Genomic DNA, 16,790 nt, shown 5'->3' with positions numbered 1-16,790 from the left:
TTATTTATTTTTAACATAAAAAGAAGTGAAGGAAGAAGAGGCCTCCAGCAGAGGCCAACAGAGGCTTGGGTAGAATATGAGTAAATTAACCCTCTGTTATGCAACTAAACAAGGAGATGTTAGAGCACACTTTGAAAAGTTGAGTAGGCTAGTGTGTCAAGAAGTAATTTAGGATTGGCTGAGGTATAATTCAAAATAAGGAATAGATTGTTATACAGACAAGGAGAAAATCCATTGCAAAGGGATAGGAGTTTTAGTAAAAAAGATTATATGGATTGCACTTCAGTACAGAAACTAACCATGTTTTTAAGTACTCCCTGTGAGCAAGTTGGTCTAGACTGCCCACTATAGCCTTTCTTGGACTTACTTTTTTTAACTGCCAGGGACAGCTTGCTTTACAGAATTGGTTGATGTTCTCTATTTTGAGTAAATCTGTTATGCTGGTTTCTTCAGGTTGAAAGTTTTAAAGGCCATAGGAAATTAAATTAAATAAATCTGTGCTAGCAGAGACATACACTTGGGGCTTATTTTCCTGCATACTTGAAAATTTTCTTTCAGTTTTTCCTCATTAACAGAGGAGAAGTAAGAACTTTTTTCCATATGTTTATTGACACCTTTCCCAGCTTAAAAGCTGATGGTTTCAAAGGTTGATGTAGAAGATGTGAAAATGGAATAAAGGCTAAACCAGACATTATCATCCTGCCCCTGTTTATATCTACAGTGCATTCCTATCTTGAATTAATGCTTTGTGCTTTTTTTCATCTTTTCTACTTTCCACCCTGTATTAAAAAGTGTATGGTAGAACTGGTGAAGATACAAAGGAGGGTAGCAAGGATGGCTGATTTATATGGAAGGAGACTTACAGAATGATTCTATGATTCTTAATACTCTTAAGACTGGAAGACCTGTTAGATGGCCGTGTCATGCAGCTGTACCTTATGTGGATAAAGGATACTGGTGATGCTTTTTCCTTGCATGTCATTCCTCTGTCTCTAATGTCTGCTGTCAAAAGTTCCTTGAAAATCAACACGACTAAGAGAATAATTTTGAAAGTTGACTTCTTTCAGTGGGGAGTTGGATGACCTTTTCTGTGCAGCTTTTGTAGCCACTTCATTTGTAGGCAGTGTTGTTCTCAAGAACTGTCTGTTAATGATTTTTCAGTTATATAATTTAATCTTTATCTTTTCACCAGAAAGGATACAGACCCTCATGAGAGTATCTGCATTTCTCATGAACTCCATCCGTTCATCTAAAATGAAAACAACTACATTTCAAGTACTGTTTTACTATAGAATTTAAGTAGTTTTCTCTCTTGTAGCCAACCGATTCCTTTGTAGTGTTGAGTTAAACTTAGTATGCAGTGTTTTGACATGGTCCTGTATGGGCCCTTGAGAAGTCAAGGTTTGGGCTTTTCTGGTAAGACTTCCATGTTACTCGTTTTTGTATTCTGAACTTGTCATTTTTGTGTAGTTAAATTTTGCAATCAGATGAACTCAGATTAGAACCTTATTGGAAAATAATAGGCAGAGGCGGGTGACTCTTTGTTTTAGGAAGTGAGATCTATTTATAACTTGGGAGCCTTATTAAGGATCAGGTTGAATTCTGTAGCAGTGTAAAGAATGAAGGGCTATTTTTGAAAAAATAAATGACGATGCTTGGGTGAGTGCTCTCAGGTGGTGACGGGTAAGATTAGCGCAGTGTGTGATTGGAATCGGGACGAACGTTTTAGTGTTTGAACTCTGCTGAGCCTGACAGCTGGAAAGAGGCTTACAGAGCACATTTTAAAAAGCAGATATTCAGAGAAAAGAGTTAGAACATGCAGTGAATTCTACCTATACCTCTTTGAGCTGGTTTTTTGAGATAGTTACTGAGGAGGGATGGATCACATCAAATTTCCTACTGCTTAAAAATGTGTAAAGACCCTTTCTGCCACTTTGGCTCACAACACAGAGTAGGTTTCTCTCCCCCTCTTCTTTGAATTGCCATCTTCCACTGACTTATCAGAATAGTGGAGAGACTAGGAGACTGTTTCGTGAGGCAGTATCAGTGTATTTCCATTACCAGTATTCCTTAATCATGATTTCTTCATGTCCCTGCAAAAACAAGGGGGAGAATGTAACAGAAATGTCATTTAATGTTCTTTTTGAATTTGTTGGTTTGTTAATTGTGCTCTGACTGCAGTAGAGATGTAGTTATAGTAGTCATGGCTATTGTGACTAAATAAGGTGGTGGTGACAGGCAAGAATTCTTGTGAATGGATTTTATAAACTATTTGGGCACTTTTAGTATATGCTTAGACTGCCTGCCTGTTCTGAAGCCCAAACTTCTGCATTTTCCATATTGTTAATATGAATATAATATTTATTGTGGAAGTGCCTACAGTAACAGTGGTTGTTTTTTGCAGTGTAGATATGCTAAAATCTGCCCACATTTTAGAGCAATGTCTTAGTATGTTACTTTACTCTGCTCTTGATGCAAGTCTGATAAAACAATAATTTATTCCAACTGTTAAGATTATCTGTAACAGAAAGCAACACAGAGAGGCTGAAAACTAGTGTGTAGCTAATGTATTATATATTCTGGCAGATACGAAGGCTATTCAGCTGAATATTAAAATTAGGGAGAAAATACTTTTCCGTGATTTCTTGACATATATGTTGGAGTGTCAGCCTTTAACTACCATTGTTCTGTTCAGCAACCTGGAAGTTACTTACCCTGTTTCACTGTTTGTGGTTCTATCTGTAATACACAGGGGAGGCATTGTGATATTTTTCATTATTTGATACAGTGGTATGACCTTGAAGGATCATCGTGATTAAGATTCACAAGTGAGAAGTAACCTAAATATTTTGCCAATAGGTTGCCTTGTAAGCAGTGGAACTAGGCTTCCTGCAATTTTTTTCTTACATCATCACAGTTCTCTACTCCCTCTGCTGTTCCTGACCTTTCTCTCTTTTAGTAAGAGGCACTATGCACAGCTCCATCTGAGACCGATTCAGAGCTGTGTTTGTGGTGATTATGTAGCCTTTAAGCCAGGCAGCATGGGTAGCTTGAGTTCATGCTGCAAGCCTTTGCTCAGCAAGTGCAGGAAATTCTTTTTCCTCTACCTAGCTGTTGATTTTCATGAAGCTCGTGAGAGCTTAGTGTATCATAGGACATTACTTCTCAGTTTATTTTAACTTAATCTGGTGGTGAACAGATTCATTTAGAGGGATGAAAATGAAAGGAAGAGTGGGAAGACGCAGGTGGACAGTGTGAATTGTACATGTGATGTTTGCTTAGGAAACCAGGCAAAAAAGGTCTTTGCTAGCCTAAGTGCAAGGCAAGGCAGAATAGGCAGATGTGTACAGTGGAATCATAGTCTCTCATTTATTTGGACCACTTGGAAAAATCATGGGTTTTTTGTTTCTTGTTTTTTTTTTTAAACCTCTGCAACTGTGCTGTTTTTTTTCATAGACACTAATATGAGGCTGGCAATATGTTGTAGATATTGCATGGATAAATATTGCAGCATCTGAACCAATGATGAGTGAATGTACTTGAAGAAATACAGAAAACTAAATATTTCTGTATGTATCTTGCTCTCCATGCTAATATGAGTGGGAAAAGGTTTGCTGTCTGTGCTAAGGGGGTGGGAACTGCATAAAAGATAAATATAGAAGTGTTTGTTTCAAACCTGGTGTAGGAAGAGTGTTAGAATGTGTCCAAAGAGGGCAGCAGAGGTGATTTGACTTAGAGGGCTTGACTTCAGAGGGGCAGCTGAGGATATTCAGTTTGTTTAGAGACTGAGAGGTGACCTCATTGCTGTCTACAACTTCCTCATGACGGTGAGTGCAAAAGCAGGTGCTGATCTTCTGCTGTCCAGTGATAGGATGTGAGAAATGGCTTAAAACTGCGTCAGGGGAAGTTCAGATTGGATAGTATGAAAAAATTTTTCAGCGAAAGGGTGGTCAAGCACTGGTACAAGCTCCCCAGGGAAGCTGGGACCCTATGGTCCCAAGACTGTCAGTGTGCAGTGAATAGACTCTTTCAGTTGGAAGGGACCTATAAGAGTCATCTAGTCCAACTGCCTGACAAATTCACGGTTTAACGAAAGTTAAAGCATGTTGTTAAGGACATCGTCCAAATGCTTCTGTAACACATTGGGCATTTACCACCTGTCTAGGAAACCTGTTCCAGGGTTTGATGACCCTCTTGGTAAAGTAATGTTTCTTAATGTCCAGTCTAAACCTTGTCTGCCACAACTTTGAACCATTCCTATGCATCCTGTTATTGGATACTGGGGAGAAGAGATTAGTATCTCCCTGTCCACCTCTCCTTCTCTGAGGAAACTGTTGAGAGCAATGAGGTCACCCCTCAGCCTCCTTTTCTCCAAACTACACAAGTCCAAAGTCCTTAGCTGTTTCTAGTAGGGCATTCCTTCCAGCCCTTTCACCAGCTTTGTTGCTTTCCCCTGGACACAGTCAGGGACCTTCACACCCTTCTTAAATTGAGGTGCATAGAACTGCACACAGTATTGAAGGTGAGGGTGCACTAACACTAAATACAGTGGGGTAATTGCCTCTTTTGACAGGTTGATTACGCTATGATTGATGCACCCCAGGATGCGGTTTGCCCTCTCAGCTGCCAGGAGACACTGCTGACTCATATTGAGCCTGCTGTCACCCAGCAGTCCCAGATCCCATTCTGCAGGGCTCTTCAGCTGCTCCTCTCCCGGTTTATACTGGTACCCAGCATTACTCTGGTGCAGAATCTGGCACTTGAACTTGTTAAATTTCATGCCATTAATGATTGTCCAGTGCTCCAGTCTATCTAGATCCCTCTACAAGGCCTCTTGTCCCTTGAGAGAGTCAACAGAAACCTGAACAGATACATGAATAGCTCTAGAATTGAGCCCTGAGGAACACTGCTGGTGACTGATTACCAGCCAGATGCAGCCTAGTTCACTACAACCTGCTGTTGAGCCAGTTCTTCACCTTTGAGTGAAGAGACCTTCACTTTGAGACCTGCTGTTCAGCCAGTTCTTCACCCAGTGCACTGTGAACCTGTGCATCCTGCAGCTGGAAGCTTGTCCAAAAGGATCTCATGAGGAACAGTGTCAAAAGCCTTAAAGCCTTACTCAAATGCAGAAAAACTGTATCCGCCACTTTTATTTCATCCACAAAGTGAGTGACATTTATCAAGGATATCAAATTAATTAAACAGGAGTTTATCTTTGTGAACCGATGTTGACTGTGCCTCATTATAGCATTGTTCTTTAAATGCCTTTCTGTCGTATGCGGTATAATCTTCATAATTTTTCCAGGAACTGAGGTTAGACTACCAGGTGTGTTGTTTCCTGGGTCTTCCTTCATGTCCTTCTTGTAAACTGGAATAACGTGCTAACTTGCAGTCAGCAGGAACCTCCCCAGACTCCTGAAGCCTTTGGTAGATGGTAGAGAGAGGTCCTGCTGTAGCATCTGCTATCTGCTTCAGTACCATAGAATCAATCTCATCAGGCCTCATGGACTTGTGAACATTCAGCTAATACAGCTGGTCTCTTACAATTTCATTGTCCCCAAATGGAAAGTCACTTCACTGACTCTTAGTCCTCCAAATCAGGGGACCAGGCAGCCCAAGGTCTTTTAGTAATAATAAAGACTGAGGCAAAAAAAGCATTGAATGCTTCTGCTTTTTCTTCATCCCTGTTAGTCAGGTGACCATCTTCAACATGTATTAGTTCAACGTTTTCTTTAGATATCTGCTTGCTATTAATTTCCTTGAAAAAGCTCGTCTTGTTATCTGACAGAGCACTGTCCGGTTTCAGCACTAATTGAGCTTTGGCCTTTTGTGTCGTCTCTCTGCATATACGAACCATAGCTCTGTTATCTTCCTGTGAAGCCTGACCTTGCTTCCAGAGATCATACAATTTCTTTTTCCTCTTGACCTCCACAAGGACTTCCCTGTTCAGCGAAACCGGTATTCTTCCCCACTTATTTGACTTACGGCACCACGGAATTGCCTGCTCCTGTGGTTTTAAAAGGTGGTTCTTAAAATCAGACCAGCACTTGTGAACTGAGAAGCCCTCAAAAGCAGATGCCCAGGGTACTTTGCTAAATAGCTCCCAGAATAGTGTAAAGTTTGCTCTCCTGAAATTCAGGGTAGGAACTCTGCTGACCTTTTTTTCTTGCTGCATTGGAAATTTTAAACTTTACCATTTTGTGATCACTGTGGTCAAGACAGCCACTTGCCATCACAGCTCCCATAAGTCCTTCTCTATTCACAAATAACAAATCTAAGAGAGTCTTTCCTAGTTGATTCACTGAGTACTTGTGACAAGAAGTTAGCTTCTAGAAACTTCAAGAATTTCCCAGATTTGCTCATAACAGCAGTATGATCTTCCTAGTTATGTCTGGGAAGTTGAAATCTCCTTTAAGGGCAAAGGCTCCTGATCCAGAATTTTCTCATAATTGCCTATAGATTAACTTGCCACTGCTAACATCCTGGCTAGGCAATTGGTAGTAGACACCCACTACATCTCCAAAGTTTTCCATCCCCCTAATCCTTACCCACAGACTCATAGCCCCGTCACCAGTAATTGTAAGGGCTGTACTATTTAACACTCCCTTACATCAAGTGCAACTCCTCCACCTCATCCGCCCTGCCTATACATCCTGAACAGCCTGTACCCCTCCATCCCATTACTCCAGGTTGTGGGACTCATTCCACCAGGTCTTACTAATACAGGAGATACTGTAACCATGGAAACTGAGCAGTGCTCCCAGTTCAAGACTTGTTGAGGCAGTGCTCTTAGATACATCATTGGACTTTTAGGTTGTTTGTGGAGTCAGGAGTTAGAGTTGATGGTCCTCATGGGTCTCTCCTATCTCAGGATGTTCTATGAAGTGACAAGAATGGCAATTTGCTTTCCAGTTCAGATCTGTGTGGGTCTGCTGTAAGGTTGGTGGCTTGGAACTTAGTGACAAAATATTTGCAGTCTATGAGGGATGTTGAGCTATCCCTTGAGACGCTGTTAGTTGTCAGGAAGAACTTATGCGTTGCCTTGCTGACAAGGCCTTATAGACCTTGAGGAGAAGGCTGCTGAATCTGAGATTCTAATAATGTCAAAACAGATCCTAAGTAAGCCACAGGTATGTCTAGATGCTTCAGTATGTGCTGTGGGCTTGGTGAAAACATGAGAAGTGAAATGCTGTTTTGTCTCTTACTGTTTTGGCTGGCCTGAATTCACTCTAAAAATTGTGTTGATGATAACAAAGTATGAAGACTTTCTTGTAGCTTTTTTCTCTTCTATTTTGTTAAAAGTTGGATTTAGCAGTTCCCATTTTTGGGTCCTTTTCCAGTCCTCTCAGCCTGAAATAATTTCTTTTTCTGAGAACGCTTGTAAGCTATTCCTAGGTAAAGGAATGAGGAATGTTGTCGGTTGAAGATGGTTTTGGTAGTACTTTTGAGTTTTAACACAAGAAGCAAGACATTCTGCTGGCAGAAAAGGACCTTCATACTTTCTTGACTTGCAGAACTTCTGATTTAAAGTTAAATTGAAAGTCATGCTGTGTAACTTCTTGTTTCTACAGATTTATTATTTTTCCTATATTTTAACAGGTTTTGTGATATCTTTTCACAATGGAAGGAAAATGTTATCACAGATAATCAAACCCTACTATCTTAAACTTGATAGGTTGTTTTTTTTTTTTTGTTTCTAGCTTGGCTCCTATAGTATCATATGAATAAGGAAAAGAACTTTCTGTGTTGGTTGTTGAACTGTTCTACACCTCAGTTTCTTGGTTCTTCATGAAAAATCTCCACAATTACTGATACAAACCATTAGTGAATTTATTAGGTTGGTGCAATGAATCTCAGCTTAGAATAAAATTTATGAATTGAAATAAGAACTAGTAGAAGCTACATATTTTTGCCTATAAGAAACATATCTATTCTGGTGGCATAGAATGCATTCTTTGAACGTGATTTGAGCTGCTACTTGGTTGTGGAAAAAAGCCTCTTGCAGGAAGTTGTTGAAATGCTCAAAAATGTGGTAATCATTGGGAGAGAGGTCTGGTGACTAAGCTGGGTGAAGCTGAGTTTCGTAGCCCAGTTTGTGCAGCTTCTGCAGAGTCATTTCCGAGACATGCAGTGAAGTGTTGTCAGTGAGAAGAACTGGTCTTTTCCAATTGACCAATGTTGGATGTAAATGTTGCAGTTCAGGATTCAAGATGTTGCAATGTTTGCTGCTGGAGTGATACTTTTTAGCTTTCAACTTTACAAGAAATAACAGTGTTGCAATATAGCACTGTATCAGGTTACAACCAGGTGCATTCATTACCAAATGGGTAATGTACTTTAAAATATATCTGCTTAAATTTGATGCATAGGTAAATTATCTACTAAAGAATAAAGAATAAATTAATGAATTGCTCAGTAGCATGGTTGTCTTTTATTTCTGATGTTTTAATAGCATTTTGAGGTTTAAAGAAAATTCTTCACTGGCAAAAATTTTCAAATGCTGTTATTGCTATCTAGACTGTTAATTCATATGAATTAGGAAGTGATCCTTTAATTTTATAATAAACTAACATGTCAGCCATTCTGTGGTTTTGCTAGGGCCTTATTTTGTCCTAATTAATCTGTAATTACCCAAAATAACTTATACAATTGAAGTAATATTAATTTTTAGCATCTCTTACAGGGCTTAGTAAGTGTTATAGATTGGATAGTTCATGTAACAGTTAAGTATAATGAGGATGGTTTAGACAGAAGTGTTGTGATAATTATGATCTTTATGTGGCTCCCTTAATTAATTTTTAGTGTCCAGGAATTTTGAGAGAGGGTGGCAATTTGTATGCATCAGTAAAGCAGTTCTGCAGGTAAAACTTAACGTCTTTTGGACCAATGAAGTTTAACCTAGAACTTGAATGAAGAGGTGTAGCAAGTTCATATGTATGGTGACTGTAGCCCTGGTAGAATTAATCCCCTGACTTTCAGAAAAATTATAACTTTGAGGATGGTGGCTCCTACATAGCTGTATGTAATCTGCTTTTTAAGATTATATAGAGATAAACTCAAAGATTTTAACCCCTAATCACATGTTCAGTAGCCAAACTGGGCATTTATTTTGAATGATGAGAATTGATTTAGGGATGAGGAAAAGTGTATGCATGATGCAAGAAAGCAGTAAACAGTGCCCATGGGACATAGTGTTCCCTTGCCCATTAGTGGTTAGGGCTTTCATGATTTGAAATAAAACTTTTAAAGATAGTTAATTTTTTTAAAAAAAACACCATCTTTCAGTCCTTCTTGACTGCCTGGGATGTGGTAGGAAAATATCAGGACTTATAATATCTGAAAAATAAGAAAAAAGTAGAACTCTATTTAATATACGTGTTGACACTGACATTCTCACTCGGTCTCTGTGTCAGATGGCTCTGTGTCACTTATGGTTCATGAGGTGTCCTGAGGGTGGATTTGGTATTGCACAATGTGTGAGGTCACAGTAGTAGTTTACAGGTTCCTGGTTAGCTAGATTTATGGATATATTATCTAGTTTTGACTCAACTAACCCTCAGAAAATGGTCAAGTCGCTTAAAAAAAAACTCGGCAAAGAGACCGTGGATTGAAGACAATACTAATAATGTGAGCACAAGTGAACAAGAACGTGGCAGAGCTGGTGCTTCTCATAGTATAAGCTCCTGGCGCGCCATATTACAGGGTAAAAACAGTGGGAGTTAGATCTGACAAAATGTTGGCCAAAAAAATTTGGACTATTTGAAATATGGATATGAAATATCCACTGTAATTAATGATGAACCTCACCCTAAGATAATATTGTAGCTTGAGATATCAGATAATGATAGTATGAAGCCATTGCAATAGTAAGCCTTTTAAAAACTAAGCATCCAGAACTGGAAGACAAACCTCTGCAGTTTTTCAGCAATATTTGAAGTCATGCAATAATCAGTTCAGTACTTTACAAGAGTTCACTAATCTAATGATAGATCTTTAGAAGCTTCTTTTGAGGTTTCTCAATAGTAAAAGACCTAGAAGCCACATACCGTTGGGAAAACACTTGATATTCTTGCTGCAGTAAAAATGTCTGAAATACTACATGAAAACAATATGGTGAGGAACTAAAATAGATTCATTTGTCAGCAGATACTGTTGGAAGATGTCTGGAAAACACTGCCAAAGATTTGAAGGAACAAATACTAGAACAGATTACACAGTGTGGGAGGCTTGCTATACAGTTGGATGAAAGTATAGATGTTTGTAACTTGGCTCTGTTTATGGCAGTTGCTAAATTCTGTGTTGATAATAAAATACACAAGGAACTAAGTCACTAAGGAGAGGTACTGGAGAAGATACATTCTTAACAGTAAATGACTTTCTTAATAACAGCATTTTTTAAAATGGAAAAACTGTGCAAATGTAACCACTGGTGGAGTTCTTGCTTTGATGGAAGTAAAAAAGGATTCTGGGGTTAAGTTACAAGGAGACCACCATGTGTAGAATTCGTTCACTGCATTGTGCATAGGCAAACAACAACAAAGTTGGCGTCAGAAGTGCACAAAGTGGAGCAGGATGTCATCAATGTGTTTAATTGTATGAAAACAAGTAGAATCTTTACAATAATTTGTAATGACACGGACTTACTATGAAGATCTTCTGTTATCATGGCAAAGCGATTAGAAGAGTTGTAAAACTTAAAGATTGGTTTTGTGTTTTTCTTTCACAAAAAGAGTGTCCTGAATTTGATGACCTGTTCTGTGATGACAAGTGGTTATCAGCAGTGTGCTAACTAGATATTTTTAAAATAATAAAGACACTTAATGCATCCCTTCAAGGTGAAGGTGATGTTTGAACTATGAGCAAGGTGACTGCTTTCTGAAAGAGTGTTGTGCTATGAAGAGAGCATTTTGAAAACAGATGCTTGGAAATGTTTCCATCATTGTGTGATTTTTGTTGCCAGAAAAGACTTGTGTCCTCTGTAAAAAATTTCCTATCTGTACACTTCAACTTGGAAGCAGAATTTCCTCATCTTCTAAATAAAGAGTTTCAGGGGGGTTTGTATGCATTTATTAAAAATATAAAAATGCAACACGTCATTATTTTTAACTGATTGATATATGAGGAGGGTGGAAGTTTACTGGCCAAATTTCAAGGAACACCTTTGTATAATTAGTGGATGGGAATGAAAAATGAGCATCATGATTTAGTAAGTGCAGTCAGTATGCATTTTCATTTGGGTGTACATATTTCTGTAGATTCTTTTTTCCAGCTATGACAGCCTTTAAAACCAAATATTGAAATAAACTATATTTAGAACCGGACTTACAAATCACTGTATTACAAACTGTTCAGCCAATGTTTTAAAAAATGGTGAAGCATATTCAATCACATAGCTTTCACAAAAAAGAAATGTTAAAGAGAGCAGAAAGGGTTTTTTTGTACCATTAATAATAAAAATAACTTAAAATACTGTTATTTCACCTTTATCTCATTTTTTTAATTTCAAATTTTACATGTTCTATAATGTACAGATTATGTTACTACAGTAATACCTATATATAATGTATAATTATATGTAATGAAGTAGAGACATTTTGGGAGTGTATACTCCAAAAATTTTTAATGATAGAAGTGCACAAACAGGGTTAGAGACAACTGTTCCATGTTATTTTTGGTACTGATTAATGCTTACAGATATAATTGTATGGAAGTTCATAGAGATCATGGGAAGTTTTAACTGTATGTATTCTTTTCTCATGAAAAGTAGTTGTCTGATAGAAATGGAGAATATTTTACTTCTAGCTTTGTTTTGGGTGTGGTAATTCAGGAGGGGGTTGTGATATTATCTGCATGCGTTTCAGCTGTGAAGATGCCTCGGGTGCGATCAGGGCCACACTATTTCAGTCACCGAATGATAAGACGGGGGTGTCCTTGTAAAGTACTTACTGTCTCAGTACCTGGGGGAAGCGATTTGTTGGAGGACAACAGTAATATAGAACGCTGATTGCAAATCTTGAGATAGAATTCAAATGTTTGTTATCTGAATCACTTGCGTTATTGCTTGAGTGTATTGTTCTGAGGACAGCTTGATTTTCAAGCATGTAAATGTTTCAGATGTTTTTTTCATTTGAAGTTGTTGGTGCTTAGCTCATCTGAAGTCAGACCATAAGCATACCTTCTGGAGATGGGAATACTGATATATCACTGCTGATTTTTTTTCTTGCCTTACACAGTCGTTCTAAAATATGTAAATGTATGCATTACTGAAGTGTCTTGATATCCTCAAGGGTAACCTGGGACAAATTGCTGAAGTAATTGGGTTTTATTAAGAGGTTATATCATAGAATTGTAGAAAGGTTTGGATTGGAAGGGACCGTGAAGATCATCTAGTACAAACCCCCTTCAGTGAGCAACTAGATCAGGTTGCTCAGAGCCCCATCCAACCTGACTTTGAATGTTTCCGGCAATGGGGCACCTACCACCTGTCTGGGCTACCTGTTCCAGTGTTTACCACCCCCAGTGAAAAAAAAAAATTCTTCCTAATATCTAATATAAACCTTTTCTCTTTTAATTTAAAATCATTACCCCTTGTCCTGTTGCTACAGGCTCTGCTAAAGTTTTTCCCCATCTTTCTTCTGAGCCCCCTATAAGTACTGAAATGCCGCTATAAGGTGTCCTCAGTCTTCTCGTCTCAAAGCTGAGCAACCCCAGCTTTCTCAGCCCCTCTTCATAGAGTAGGTGTTCCAGGCCTTTAATTGTTCTTGTGGCCTTCCTCTGGATCTACTCCAACAGGTCCATGTCTTTGCTATGCTGAGGACTACAGACCTGGATGCAGTCTTCGAGGTATGGTTTCACCAGAGCAGAGTAGAGGGGCAGAATCCCCTCCCTTGACCTGCTGGCAATGCTTCTTTTGATGCAGCCCAGGATACGATTTGGCTTCTGGGCTGCAAGTGCGCATTGCCAACTCATGTACAGCTTTTCATCCAGCAGGACACCCAGGTCTCCTTCTCCACAGCGCTGCTCTCAATCTCTTCATCCTTCAGCCTATATTGATACTGAGGGTTGCCCCAACTCAGGTGCAGGACCTTGTACTTTGCCTTGTTGAACCTCATGAGGTTTTCAAAAGTCCACTTCTCCAGCTTGTCAAGGTCCCTGTGGATGGCATCCTGTCCCTCAAGGGTGTCAGCCTCACTACTCAGCTTGATGCCATCTGCAAACTTGCTGAAGGTGCACTCAATGCCATCATCTATATCATTGATGAAGATATTAAACAACACATTATGAAATAATGCATTCTGTCATACCTGAGTAACATTTGGTAACTGAGTGTTTAGTTGAGCATTTTATTTAACAGTTCTAACTAACATGCAGAGATAAGTAATTTTTAAAAAGCTACTTGTGTACTTCTTTTTTTTTTTTTTTTGTAGGCTAAAGCCTAAACCTCTGACATGGCCACAGCCTCTCCAAGATCTGATACAAGTAACAGTCATAATGGAAGATTGCAGATGCAAGTAACAGGTAAGTAGTGATTTGTATCATGATGAATTTCACTGGAAAACATATGTAATCTAAAAACGCAATCTTTGAAATGAGTGTAAAAATGGATCAGTATCATTAATATTTTAATTAATAACTTCGATGTTACAGCTAAGAATATGTCTATAATATATGTAGATGAATTGAAGCTTGATAGAAGTTATACAGTGAGTTGTATGATAGAGTTTAATCATCTCTTCAAATCGGAAAAAAATTGAGATTCAATACAACAGTAGAGACAAATGTAGGGAATTTTTTTGGGAAACAACTAATTAATGGCACAGATTTTATAGAGGGAACCTATATTATTCAAATATTACAAAAAAGATGGGCGGTTGTAGTGGACCCCAAGCTGAAAATGGGCGCAATGAAGAAGTTCTTCTGGAGAAGAACTGGAGAAAAGTTCACAAAATCTGCTAGCCCTTTAAAAGATTAAGGTTTTTGATGACGTATTAGGTAAACATCTGAGAATAAGATAGGTATTCTGTGTTATCTTTAGGGCAGCAGTTTGGATTACACAGCCATATGGAATAATATAAATTGGAAGGGACCTTTGGGGTTCTCCTAGTCTACTCTTCTGTTTAAGGCAGGGCTACTTTTGAAGTTGCATCGGGTTGGTCAGGGTGTTGTCCAGTTGAATTTTCAGTGTCTTGAAAGCTATGGATTATCATCTTTTCTGGGCAACTCGTTCTGGTGATAAGCCTCATCAATGTGAAAATGTTTTTCATTTTATCCAATTTGAATTTGCTGTGTTGCATCCTGTGATTGTTTACCTTTTTTTCCTTTTGCTGTGCTGGTTCTCATAGTTTGAGGCAGAATTCATCCATGCTGGTATCTGCTGGTGTGGAAACACAGTGGGCTACAAGCAATTCTGGAAATTCCTGTTTGTGTTGGAGATGCTTTTTTTCAGTATATGTTGAACAGGCCAAGTAGGTCGTTTTGCTACTCATGGATAAGAACTGGTCAGGGATGTAACAATCAGTGTCCATCTTAGCTGTTCTTCGTGTGAGATAGCAGAGCAGAACAAAGGCTCATTGTAGTGTGAAGATAAGCAAAATGAATCTAGGAAAACAAGTTTGATAGCTAATTATGACAGTGTTACAGTAATTAAAAGTGAAAATCTTACCAGCAAGTAGTTATATATTGTGCATAAATATATGTGCACATAAATATGTGTGTGTGTATGTACGTACGTAAATATTATTCTACCATTGATAAATAACTTCAGCATTCTAGGATTCCTGAGAAATCTGGGAGCCCTGAAGTAAGAATGAATGCTTGACCAAGAATGTATTAAGGCTGACTTGAACAAAATGTGGATAAAACCATGAATAACATACTGTGTCTTAAAAAAGCTGTGTCTCAAGAAAGATATATCATGCTGGATGGTCCAAAAATGGCCCGATTATTTTTATCAAATTAGATGAGAGCAACCTTAAACCTGATTAACTTGAAGGATCAGATAACATGATGAATCATCAAAACTGACAGTAATTGATAGCCTAGATGGAGCCATCTGTACGTTGAATATATACAGCTGTAATGAACTGAGTTATACAAATGACAGAAATGATAATTTTGATAATCCCGTATTGTACTGCTCCTTATGCTAGTAGTGTGTTTTTGTGGCACTGGAGCTTCTCTTTGCTTCAAGAGATCTGGTTCAGGGATCGAAGTGGGAAGAAATCTATACAATTTTAAGATTAGTTTTCTCAAGGTTTAATTCTCTATCCAGTCTGTATTGCAAGATCAAAGGAATGTTGGTGATAATACAAAGAAAAGTGGGAGACAGAGGAGAGTGGGACTGTAGTACTAATGACCTGTGCTCATTTATGCTCAGATTAGTTTATGCCGGTGTAGAACCTAGACTTTACTTTCAAGAGCTATACTTAAAGCCCACTTTTATTAAGACAGCATATATTAATTTTGTAGGCAAGGAAATTAATATGGAATGGTGACTTGTTGGAGTTTGGACAGTTACAGCATGTTGCTGACAAGTTTTGACATCAGTATTTTTTCAAATACACTTGACAAGATATCTTGTCTAGCTAGTTCTTTTTGAAGTCTTTTCTAGTATTTGTTACTTACTCCTAATTTTTTTAAAAGAAGTCCTAACCGTGTTTGGGGACTCAAAACTTAATGGCAAAAAAATCAGATAAAAGGGAGGAAGCTAAGAGAAGGCTTGAATACTGTGACTAATTACCTACGTTTTAACAAATATTGCAGTTGCCTTTGGAAAATAAAATATGGAAAAAAATGTGAAAGAGGTAGAGGTTATTAGAACTTAAAAATATGTCATGATTTCAGATGAAAAAATACAACCCATGTGTGGAATTATGCTTTTAATCTTCTATATTTAATATTGATGAAGACTGTGGTTTCCTTTAACGTTACATGATGCATGACTTAGGCTGGGTTTTTGAATGTGAGGGAGTTAAATGTGCACCTTTTAATTGAAATGAAGTGAAAGTCCATGGTTAATGCCTTTGGAATCTTGGATGGTTGCATCCCACAAACTTTACAGTAACTAATGTGTACGTCTCAGAGCAGTTTAATCCAAAAATGCATGGATGGAATTTTTGTCTCCCTTTTATACAATTTAGTTAACTTCCACTTACTTATGAATTAGCAAGTACCGTACAGAAAAATATCAGGGAATGATTATTTCCAAGTGGCTAAAAATACTCAGCTTTGCTTTAAGTTGAAAGTGGAGGGAAAGAGAGTCACACTGAAGTATGGGAGGAATGAGATTGAAGGCGTGGCCAGCCAGTAGATACAACTGTAAGTCTATTGACTTTGTCTTCTGAAGACAAAATCTTCCTGAAATAGAATTTTAATGTTGACAGTGAGGTTGCTGTTGGTTTTTGTGGTGACTTCCTCAGCTGAGTGGGGAAGTGGGAGAACAGATTTATGTTTAGGAGCACTAAGGACCTCGACGGTGTTTCAGAGGTAAAAAAAATAGCTTCTTTGGTCTTTTTTATTTCTTAATTGTTGAATATTTAGCTGAAACTCTTAAGTTATCTGCAAAGCTGTTTAAATAGCAGAAATTTGATTTCTTACTTTTAAGAAACTGATGTATTAAACCACAGGTTAACCATACGAGTCATATAGGCAAGGAAATGAAGCTCTGCATACAGGCTTTGCTATACAGGGACATTTTGAAATAGGCCTGAACTGCATATGCTTTCATAACTACATATAATTAAAAAAAAATCTGCCCGGTAATGTCTCAGATGTATCCTACTTAGATATTT

The 16,790-nt window shown here is 38.1% G+C and overlaps 1 protein-coding gene across 3 annotated transcripts in view; it reads left to right on the top strand.

The window, feature by feature from the left end:
* WWP1 (WW domain containing E3 ubiquitin protein ligase 1) overlaps positions 1-16,790 on the top strand; it is a 59,864-nt gene that overhangs the window by 8,153 nt on the left and 34,921 nt on the right. For all 3 annotated transcript variants that reach the window (XM_054059014.1, XM_054059015.1, XM_054059013.1), the window contains one exon: positions 13,428-13,518. In XM_054059014.1, coding sequence (XP_053914989.1) covers positions 13,449-13,518 — 70 coding nt within the window. In that variant the 5' untranslated portion in view covers positions 13,428-13,448. The remainder of the gene's footprint in view (positions 1-13,427; positions 13,519-16,790) is intronic.

This window comes from Cuculus canorus, chromosome 2 (assembly GCF_017976375.1).
Source record: "Cuculus canorus isolate bCucCan1 chromosome 2, bCucCan1.pri, whole genome shotgun sequence".
In the NCBI taxonomy this organism is placed as follows: domain Eukaryota; kingdom Metazoa; phylum Chordata; class Aves; order Cuculiformes; family Cuculidae; genus Cuculus; species Cuculus canorus.
Note: the sequence above shows the minus strand (reverse complement) of the source record. Positions and strands in the feature narration are given on the sequence as shown.